Genomic DNA, 11475 nt, shown 5'->3' with positions numbered 1-11475 from the left:
CAGTTGTCTCCTTCTCAGCCAGCGTCTTACTTATGGTTTTGTAGCCATTCCAGCCTTGTGCAGGTCTATGATCTTGTCCCTGACATCCTTAGAAAGCTCTTTGGTCTTGCCCATGTTGTAGAGGTTAGAGTCAGACTGATCATTGAGTCTGTGGACAGGAGTCTCTTATACAGGTGACCATGTAAGAGCTGTCTATAATGCAGGCACCAAGTTGATTTGGAGCGTGTAACTGGTCTGGAGGAGGCTGAACTCTTAATGGTTGGTAGGGGGTCACATACTTATTTCTCTGTGCACAATGCAAATAAATAGAGATCATTTTGACAATGTGATATTCTGTTTTTTTTTTTTTATATAATCTATCTCTCACTGGTAAAATTAACCTAGCCTAAACATTCTAGACTGTTCATGTCTTTGACAGTGGGCAAACCTACAAAATCAGCAAGGGATCAAATCCTTATTTCCTTCACTGTATAACAAAGGAGGATGCACAGCTCAAAGATTGTTTGATATGGAAAGTCGTGCCATTTGTCGGGTGTGTAAAAACGTTTCCCTTCATCATGATATTACAATTCACGCAATTCAAGCAAGGAAAACAACCCAATTTTTGGGGGCCAAGGTTAATTGGCGACTTTTTGTAAGGACCCCACATCGGCATGTACAAGTTGATCCCTTAGGTATTTTTGACGCCTAAAGGCCATCATTGGGGATTTACCAAATTCAGGGACCGCACCAGACAGGTTCCCAAGAACATGCCACTATACGTATAATATTAGAAATCCTGTAGCTAATGTCACAAAATGTGGAAACCAATGCTACTCTATTGGAGGATTTTTACTCCGTGATGTCAATAACCGTTCCCTAGCGATAGATAGATTAGATTGTTAATGACAATCATCACAATTGGCTTCATTACTGAGGGGCGGTTTAGTTGAACATTAGTCAGAAGCCCCTCTGGTATAAGATATAATATATAAGATTGGAGAGGACATTTACCTGCTCCTCCAGCACTGACAGCCTTGTTTCTAGCTGAGGGACCAAACTGCCCTTCTCCACTTTTAATAGCCCCATCATGGTGGAGACACTGCATGGGGGACACAAGATGGAGGCGTAAGTGAGACACGTGGACATTCTGCAGCTGAACCCAAGGAGGATGAAGAGTATAAACTGTATAATCTATAAACTATATAAAACGGCAAAATCTAAATAAACAATATAAACTTATAAATGTATAAATTGTATACAACTGCATAAATTAATCAGAGGTGAGCGAATAAATTATACACAAATCAAATGAGAGAGAAAGAGAGAGAGAGGGGAAGAGAGAGAGCGAGAGAGAGAGCGAGAGAGAGCGAGAGAGAGAGCGAGAGAGAGAGAGCGAGCGAGAGAGCGAGCGAGAGAGCGAGAGAGAGAGCGAGTAAGACACAGAATACAGATAGATAGTGGATCAGTGTCAGTGAGTGTGTTTCATAGTGAGGAGAAGAGAATAGAGAGTTAGACTTAGGGCATGCCCAGACGTGGCGGAGTTCTTATGCCACTGTCCGCATCAATGGCGCACAGAATCTGGGTTGCAGATTCTGTTGCGGCTTTGCCTAAAATGGGCATTGAATTGATGCGGACTGGCCGCTGCGTATTGAGGTGAAAGTTCTTCGCTTCTCTGTATCAGTGCAGGACAGAGAGAAGGGACAGCACTTTCCCTAATGAAAGTAAAAATAATTTCCTACTTACCGGCCGTTGTCTTGGTGACGCGTCCCTCTTTCAACATCCAGCCCGACCTCCCTGGATGACGCGGCAGTCCATGTGACCGCTGCAGCCTGTGATTGGCCTGTGATTGGCTGCAGCCTGTGATTGGCCTGTGATTGGCTGCAGCCAGTGATTGGCCTGTGATTGGCTGCAGGTTGTTATTGGCCTGTGATTGGCTGCAGCCTGTGATTGGCCTGTGATTGGCTGCAGCCGTCACTTAGACTGAAACGTCATCCTGGGAGGCCGGACTGGAGAAAGAAGCAGGGAGTTCTCGGTAAGTATGAACTTCTATTTTTTTTACAGGTTGCTGTATATTGGGATCGGTAGTCACTGTCCAGGGTGCAGAAACAGTTACTGCCGATCGCTTAACTCTTTCAGCACCCTGGACAGTGACTATTTACTGACGTCGCCTAGCAACGCTCCCGTAATTATGGCTGCACACAGATAGTCACCCGTAATTACGGGAGCCCCATTGACTTCCTCAGTCTGGCTGTAGACCTAGAAATACATAGGTCCAGCCAGAATGAAGAAATGTCATGTTAAAAAAGCAATACGCTCCGCAGCACACATAACATGTGCATGACAGCTGCGGACTTCATTGCGGAATTTAGAATCTCCATTGAAGTCAATGGAGAAATTCCGCAATGAGTCCGCAACCAGTCCGCCACTGGTCCGCAACAACCAGTGTATGCTGCGGACACCAAATTCCGCACCGCAGCCTATGCTCCGCAGCGGAATTGTCCGCAACGTGTAAATGAACCCAACCACAAAGCTGTGGAAGGCAATGGAGAAACGGGTCCGCTACGGATTTCCAGAGCAATTCCGCCACGTCTGGTCATGCCCTTACAATAATGTGATAGAGAGATTTTAAATACACGTAGGAGTCCGTGTCAGTGTGTTAGTTATTCTTCAATAATATTAGTTCAGAGTGTCATACACATCTTTTCGGGGCACTTTTGATTTGCAATAAATGTATTTGGTCTGAATGAAATCTGAGCGCCGGTTTGCATGAATTATATATAAAACTGTATGGTTTATATAGTTTTTATAATTTCAACAGTTCATATAAACTATATAAACTATATAACCTATAGAAAAACAAAATAAACTAAACTGCATAGAACAGTGAAACCGAAATCAACCATATAAACCATATAAACTGTATAAACAAATCTGTAAGCTGTAAGCTATATACACACACACACAATATAAAAAAACTTACAAAACTTATACACTGCATAAACCTATAACTAAACAATACAATCTGTATAAAACTGTATAAATTATTTTAAACTGTAAAAAGTATATGAACTAGATAAAACGGTAAAATAAATGAACTATAAACTGAAATACTGTACAAACTATATAAACTTATAAAGACTGTATGAACTCTAGAAACTATATTACTGAATAAACTTTAAAACTGTGCAAACTAAATAAACCATATAAACTATAAACCATATAAATGGTAGAAAACAGTATAAATTATATAAACTATATAATACTGTGTAAACTAAATAAACTATATAAACCGTATAAATTATATCCATTTTATAAAACTGCATAAACTATATGAACTGTATTTATTATATAAAAATGATATAAACAATAAAAACAAAATTCTATAGAATAGCGTAAACTAAATAAACCATTTAAATTATATAAAACTGTTTATATAGCTTAATACAATTTATTTTATACAGTTTTATATAATTTAAATGGTTTATTTAGTTTACGCTATTCTATAGAATTTTGTTTTTATTGTTTATATCATTTTTATATAATAAATACAGTTCATATAGTTTATGCAGTTTTATAAAATGGATATAATTTATACGGTTTATATAGTTTATTTAGTTTACACAGTATTATATAGTTTATATAATTTATACTGTTTTCTACCATTTATATGGTTTATAGTTTATATGGTTTATTTAGTTTGCACAGATTTATACTCATCATACAGTTTTTTTTCGTTTATTCAGTTTTTATATTTTCTACAGTTTCATATAATTGATATCGTTTATGATGTTTATATCGTTTTATACAGTTTGTTTATATAGCTTAATACAATTTATTTTATACAAACTGTATAAAACGATATAAACATCATAAACGATATCAATTATATGAAACTGTAGAAAATATAAAAACTGAATAAACGAAAAAAAACTGTATGATGAGTATAAATCTGTGCAAACTAAACAAACTATATAAATTGTAAAAAGTATATCAACTATGTAAACAATATAGACTATATAAGCTGTAAACTGTATACAAAATATAAACTGTATACAAAATATAAACTGTATACAAAATATACACTGTACAAAATATAAACTGTATACACTATAACTGAATAAACGACATAAACTGTATTAACTATATATACTGTGTAAACAAAAAAAACATTATAAACTGTATAAAACTCTAAGCTTTATAATCTTAAACCATATAAATGTATAAATTGTATAAATCTGTATAAATTATAAAACTATATAAACCGCATAAGCTATATAAACGATGTAAAACTGTATAAAACTATATAAACTATATACACCACATAATCGGTATAAACTATAACTGTATAAAACTGGACAAACTATATAAAGTCTATAAAATTGTAAAGCTTATAGACTTCTCACCTCTGAGCAGTTTCCTTCACCAGATGCTCTTGGCTTTGTCCATCTTGCTGTTGCGTCATTTGATGATAATTGTCCTTCATATAGGACTCCCAGGACAGTAGGGATGATTCCTGGCCTTCATCTAGGTGACATCCTGCAAGCATTCATGGATTAATACAGTGCGGTCCGGACCCCCCTCACAGTCCAGGCTTCATCTCCAGGTCCACGGCTAGTCTGTTGCTCACTATATCGCTAGTTCAGCAGCTATTTGCTATTATCTGATGTCGTTGTCTTGACCAGAAGGATGAAAAGATAAGAGAACCATCCCAGAATGTCTCCATCATCTTCTCCAGTCACTGCCTGTAGGTTGGTACCAACTACTTTAGGTCTAGTCATCGGTCAATGGAAATTTTGTTCTGGAGTTCGTAGAAGGGTCTGCAGCGAAGGCACGGGGAATCTTTGTGAGAGATCTTCAGTATTGTCAAATCTCTCCTATTGGTCGGTTATTTTTTCTATAACCAGCGTTACCCTTAGACTCTACTGTTATTGCTCTCAGTAAGAGAAAAAAAATATCATTCCCGCGGATATGAGACCTTTCAACGGCTTACAAAAATAAATAAGATAAAACCTCCCTTGAGACCCTCGTAGGGATATACTATGCAGACTATTCAATTCACGCGTGAGAGGCGACATCCTGAGGATTTCTACAGACAGAGACCTCATATTGTATGAAGGATCCCAACTCTTCTACTTTCAGGACCTCTCCAACCTCACACTCCAAAAGGAGGGTCTTGAAACCCTTGACCGATCTCCTGCGCAACCAAAACATTCCATATATTGTTTCTGTTTGGTATTTCCTTCCAAACCAACGGCAAAAGACTGATCATCCGCAGACATGAGGCTTCATCTGCCATGGACCTAACTGAATCATTCCCTATTGGGCCCAGGTGCAAGACTTGTCATCACTTTCTTCCATTGCTCCCCCCGGCAGGATCCAGGAGAGGGTCCAAGGCCTGTAAGAAGTCTGGAAAACTGACTTCCAAAAGGATCAACATGGCCAGCACCTGATATCCCACAGTTTTAGACGGCCTGTCCCTAGGCTGCAACTCTGCCCCTGAGCTAATTGACATGTAGCATTACTATATGTTCCCAGAACCCTCTGTTGCTTGAGAAACTTTCTACAGTTTTGGGCATTTTCTTACACACACTGGGTAACTCTATTTAGCTGGACTCGGAGGTTTTGTGCAGACAGTCGGGTGTCTCGCTGATAGATGTCCTGTAGGAGCCGAGTGAGTGCTGAGAAATCCTCCTTCCACTAGGGGTGGTGGCGTTGGCATAGACCTGTTGGTATTTTCTACTGTTGACCCCCATACCCTTGTCCCCGGGTGGACCCAACATTGTGTGCCCTACACATTACTCTAATTGTGTTACTAATGATTATTGGTGTGGGCGTTTGGCTGTCCCACCATTCCAACTAAACCAGATGTTCTATACTAATATTTATCACTCTCGTAGTGCGTTACCGTTCCAGAAAAGACCCCTCCACTCCCTAACCTAAGCAAATGACAGACCTGCGTACACATCCTCTGGAGATCTCTGACCCTTCTCCTTCCCCTGTCAATATTAATGTGACTCAAAACAATATAAGCAGAACTCTAATAACGGGGGAGGGTTTAATGAGCCCCGGAAAAAGAAGCCAAATTATTTCGCTCCCCAGGATGTCCTGTTCAGATTAATGAACTCCCCAAACAATCAAAAACATTTCGCTTGAACTCACTCAACACTTTATGGCCCCGGGCGGGACGTCTGCAGAGAAGAAGCTTCAGGAGGGTGTAGACATGGCTGAGGAGGATGAGAGGTGGAGGAGCCGCCGGACGCTCATTATATTCCTTTATCAAACCAAAGCGCTGGAACTTCCAAACCTGATCCGTGTGACTCTCAATATCCGCAAAGGTGTAACTAGGGCAGGAGAAAAGCCAATGAGGAGGACCCCACAGCAAGTGTAGAGGAAGGAGGACCCCAAAGCAAGTGTAGAGGGTGGAGGACCCCACAGAAAGTGTATAGGAAGGAGGACCCCAGAGCAAGTGTAGAGGGAGGAGGACCCCACAGCAAGTGTAGAGGGAGGAGGACCCCACAGTAAGTGTAGAGGGAGGAGGACCCCACAGCAAGTGTAGAGGGTGGCGGACCCCACAGCAAGTGTAGAGGGAGGAGGACCCCACAGCAAGTGTAGAGGGAGGAGGACCCCACAGTAAGTGTAGAGGGAGGAGGACCCCACAGCAAGTGTAGAGGGAGGAGGACCCAACAGCATATGTAGAGGAAGGAGGAGGACCCCAAAGCAAGTGTAGAGGGTGGCGGACCCCACAGCAAGTGTAGAGGGAGGAGGACCCCACAGCAAGTGTAGAGGGAGGAGGACCCCACAGTAAGTGTAGAGGAAGGAGGACCCCACAGCAAGTGTAGAGGGTGGCGGACCCCACAGCAAGTGTAGAGGGAGGAGGACCCCACAGCAAGTGTAGAGGGAGGAGGACCCCACAGTAAGTGTAGAGGGAGGAGGACCCCACAGCAAGTGTAGAGGGAGGAGGACCCAACAGCATATGTAGAGGAAGGAGGAGGACCCCAAAGCAAGTGTAGAGGGTGGAGGACCTCACAGAAAGTGTAGAGGGAGGAGGACCCCACAGCAAGTGTAGAGGAAGGTGGACCCCACAGCAAGTGTAGAGGAAGGAGGACCCCACAGCAAGTGTAGAGTAAGGAGGACCCCACAGCAAGTGTAGAGTAAGGAGGACCCCTCAGAAAGAGTAGAGGGAGGAGGACCCCACAGAAAGTGTAGAGGGAGGAGGACCCCACAGCAAGTATAGAGGAAGGAGGACCCCACAGACAGTGTAGAGGGAGGAGGACCCCACAGACAGTGTAGAGGGAGGAGGACCCCACAGCAAATGTAGAGGAAGGAGGAGGACCCCACAGCAAGTGTAGAGGGAGGAGGAGGACCCCCACAGCAAGTGTAGAAGAAGGAGGAGAACCCCGCAGCAAGTGTGGAGGGAGGAGGACCCCACAGCAAGTGTAGAGGGAGGAGGATTCCACAGCAAGTGTAGAAGAAGGAGAACCCCACAGCAAGTGTAGAGGGAGGAGGACCCCACACCAAATATACAGGAAGGAGGACCCCACACCAAATGTACAGGAAGGAGGACCCCACAACATGTGTAGAGGGAGGAGGACCCCACAGCAAGTGTAGAGGGAGGAGGACCCCCACAGCAAGTGTAAAGGGAGAAGGACCCAACAGCATATGTAGAGGAAGGAGGAGGAACCCAAAGCAAGTGTAGAGGGTGGAGGACCTCACAGAAAGTGTAGCGGGTGGAGGACCCCAGAGCAAGTGTAGAGGGAGGAGGACCCCACAGCAAGTGTAGAGGAAGGCGGACCCCACAGCAAGTGTAGAGGAAGGCGGACCCCACAGCAAGTGTAGAGGGTGGAGGACCCAACAGAAAGTGTAGAGGAAGGAGAACCCTTCAAAGTGTAGAGGCAGGAGGACCCCACAGCAAGTGTAGAGGAAGGTAGACCCCAAAGCAAGTGTAGAGGGTGGAGGACCCCACAGAAAGTGTATAGGAAGGAGGACCCCAGAGCAAGTGTAGAGGGAGGAGGACCCCACAGCAAGTGTAGAGGGAGGAGGACCCCACAGTAAGTGTAGAGGGAGGAGGACCCCACAGCAAGTGTAGAGGGTGGAGGACCCCACAGCAAGTGTAGAGGGAGGAGGACCCCACAGTGAGTGTAGAGGGAGGAGGACCCCACAGCAAGTGTAGGGGGAGGAGGACCCCACAGCAAGAGTAGAGGGAGGAGGACCCCCACAGCAAGTGTAGAGGGAGGAGGACCCCCACAGCAAGTGTAGAGGGAGGAGGACCCAACAGCATATGTAGAGGAAGGAGGAGGACCCCAAAGCAAGTGTAGAGGGTGGAGGACCTCACAGAAAGTGTAGAGGGTGGAGGACCCCAGAGCAAGAGTAGAGGGAGGAGGACCCCACAGCAAGTGTAGAGGAAGGTGGACCCCACAGCAAGTGTAGAGGAAGGAGAACCCCTCAGAAAGTGTAGAGGAAGGAGGACCCTTCAGAAAGAGTAGAGGGAGAAGGACCCCACAGAAAGTGTAGAGGGAGGAGGACCCCACAGCAAGTATAGAGGAAGGAGGACCCCACAGCAAGTGTAGAGGGAGTAGGACCCCACAGACAGTGTAGAGGGAGGAGGACCCCACAGCAAGTGTAGAGGGAGGAGGAGGACCCCCACAGCAAATGTAGAAGAAGGAGGAGAACCCCGCAGCAAGTGTGGAGGGAGGAGGACCCCACAGCAAGTGTAGAGGGAGGAGGATTCCACAGCAATGTAGAAGAAGGAGAACCCCACAGCAATTGTAGAGGGAGGAGGACCCCACACCAAATATACAGGAAGGAGGACCCCACACCAAATGTACAGGAAGGAGGACCCCACAACATGTGTAGAGGGAGGAGGAACCCACAGCAAGTGTAGAAGGAGTAGAACCCCACAGCAAGTCAAGAAGGAGGAGAACCCCACAGCAAGTGTAGAGGGAGGAGAACCCCACAGCAAGTGTAGAGGGAGGAGAACCCCACAGCAAGTCTAGAAGGAGGAGGACCCCACAGCAAGTATACAGGGTGGAGGACCCCACAGAAAGTGTAGAGGGAGGAGGACCCCACAGCAAGTGTACAGGGAGGAGGACCCCCACAGCAAGTGTAGAGGGAGGAGGACCCAACAGCATATGTAGAGGAAGGAGGAGGACCCCAAAGCAAGTGTAGAGGGTGGAGGACCTCACAGAAAGTGTAGAGGGTGGAGGACCCCAGAGCAAGTGTAGAGGGAGGAGGATTCCACAGCAATGTAGAAGAAGGAGAACCCCACAGCAATTGTAGAGGGAGGAGGACCCCACACCAAATATACAGGAAGGAGGACCCCACACCAAATGTACAGGAAGGAGGACCCCACAACATGTGTAGAGGGAGGAGGAACCCACAGCAAGTGTAGAAGGAGTAGAACCCCACAGCAAGTCAAGAAGGAGGAGAACCCCACAGCAAGTGTAGAGGGAGGAGAACCCCACAGCAAGTGTAGAGGGAGGAGAACCCCACAGCAAGTCTAGAAGGAGGAGGACCCCACAGCAAGTATACAGGGTGGAGGACCCCACAGAAAGTGTAGAGGTAGGAGGACCCCTCAGAAAGTGTAGAGGGTGGAGGACCCCACAGCAAGTGTAGAGGGAGGAGGACCCCACAGCAAGTATAGAGGAAGGAGGACCCCACAACAAGTGTAGAGCGAGGAGGACCCCACAGCAAGTGTAGAGGGAGGAGGACCCCACAGCAAGTATAGAGGAAGGAGGACCCCACAGCAAGTGTAGAGGGAGGAGGACCCCACAGCAAGTGTAAAGGGTGGAGGACCCCACAGCAAGTGTAAAGGGAGGAGGACCCCACAGCAAGTATAAAGGAAGGAGGATCCCACAGTAAGTGTAGAGGGAGGAGGACCCCACAGACAGTGTAGAGGGAGGAGGAGGACCCCACAGCAAGTGTAGAGGGAGGAGGAGGACCCCACAGCAAGTGTAGAGGGAGGAGGACCCCACAGCAAGTGTAGAGGAAGGAGGACCCCACAGCAAGTGTAGAGGAAGGAGGACCCCACAGCAAGTGTAGAGGGTGGAGGACCCCACAGCAAGTGTAGAGGAAGGAGGATCCCACAGCAAGTGTAGAGAGAGGAGGACCCCACAGCAAGTGTAGAGGGAGGAGGACCCCACAGCAAGTGTAGAGGGAGGAGGAGGACCCCACAGCAAGTGTAGAGGGAGGAGGAGGACCCCACAGCAAGTGTAGAGGGAGGAGGACCCCACAGCAAGTGTAGAGGAAGGAGGACCCCACAGCAAGTGTAGAGGAAGGAGGATCCCACAGCAAGTGTAGAGAGAGGAGGACCCCACAGCAAGTGTAGAGGGAGGAGGACCCCACAGCAAGTGTAGAGGGAGGAGGACCCCACAGCAAGTGTAGAGGGAGGAGGACCCCACAGCAAGTGTAGAGGGAGGAGGACCCCAAAGCAGGTGTAGAGGAAGGAGGACCCCACAGCAAGTGTAGAGGGTGGAGGACCCCACAGAAAGTGTAGAGGAAGGAGGACCCCACAGCAAGTGTAGAGGAAGGAGGACCCCACAGCAAGTGTAGAGAGAGGAGGACCCCACAGCAAGTGTAGAGGGAGGAGGACCCCACAGCAAGTGTAGAGTAAGGAGGACCCCACAGCAAGTGTAGAGAGAGGAGGACCCCACAGCAAGTGTAGAGGGTGGAGGACCCCACAGCAAGTGTAGAGAGAGGAGGACCCCACAGCAAGTGTAGAGGGAGGAGGACCCCACAGCAAGTGTAGAGTAAGGAGGACCCCACAGCAAGTGTAGAGAGAGGAGGACCCCACAGCAAGTGTAGAGGGTGGAGGACCCCACAGCAAGTGTAGAGAGAGGAGGACCCCACAGCAAGTGTAGAGGGAGGAGGACCCCACAGCAAGTGTAGAGGAAGGAGGACCCCACAGCAAGTGTAGAGGGTGAAGGACCCCACAGAAAGTGTAGAGGCAGGAGGACCCCACAGCAAGTTTAGAGGAAGGAGGACCCCACAGCAAGTGTAGAGGGTGGAGGACCCCACAGAAAGTGTAGAGGAAGGAGGACCCCACAGCAAGTGTAGAGGGTGGAGGACCCCACAGAAAGTGTAGAGGAAGGAGGATCCCACAGCAAGTGTAGAGGAAGGAGGACCACACAGCAAGTGTAGAGGAAGGAGGACCCCACAGCAAGTGTAGAGGAAGGAGGAGGACCCCACAGCATTGTATCCGTGAGCGCTGGTCCCCATCCCCTTCCTAGGAGACAGCAGCGTTCACTTTCGCTCCGGTCTGCTGTGTCGTGAGGGGTGCGCGCGCACGCTCGTGCCCGGCCTTAAAGGAAATGGAAGTCGTCATCATCATCAACTGCCACGATTTACTGGTCTATAAGAAGGCTTCAGGCCTTCTGATCCTTGCCTGAGCATTGTTAGTTTTCCCAGTCTGTCTTACAAACGGTCCCTTAGTATTTCCCGTTCCAGTTGTTACCCGTGCCTTGTTACCTGTTCCTGTATCCCGTACTGTTCTTGTTC

The 11475-nt window shown here is 47.1% G+C and overlaps 1 protein-coding gene across 1 annotated transcript in view; it reads right to left on the bottom strand.

The window, feature by feature from the left end:
* Positions 1–939: 939 nt before the first annotated feature.
* LOC142724073 (transient receptor potential cation channel subfamily M member 2-like) overlaps positions 940–11475 on the bottom strand; it is a 113403-nt gene continuing 102867 nt past the window's right edge. The window contains exons 22-24 of the mRNA XM_075848952.1: positions 6142–6323; positions 4386–4518; positions 940–1081 (exon numbers count right to left, since the gene is read on the bottom strand). Of these exons, the coding sequence (XP_075705067.1) occupies positions 940–1081; positions 4386–4518; positions 6142–6323 (457 nt within the window). The remainder of the gene's footprint in view (positions 1082–4385; positions 4519–6141; positions 6324–11475) is intronic.

This window comes from Rhinoderma darwinii, unplaced genomic scaffold (assembly GCF_050947455.1).
Source record: "Rhinoderma darwinii isolate aRhiDar2 unplaced genomic scaffold, aRhiDar2.hap1 Scaffold_569, whole genome shotgun sequence".
NCBI lineage: Eukaryota > Metazoa > Chordata > Amphibia > Anura > Rhinodermatidae > Rhinoderma > Rhinoderma darwinii.
This window is presented reverse-complemented; position numbering and strand designations above follow the sequence as displayed.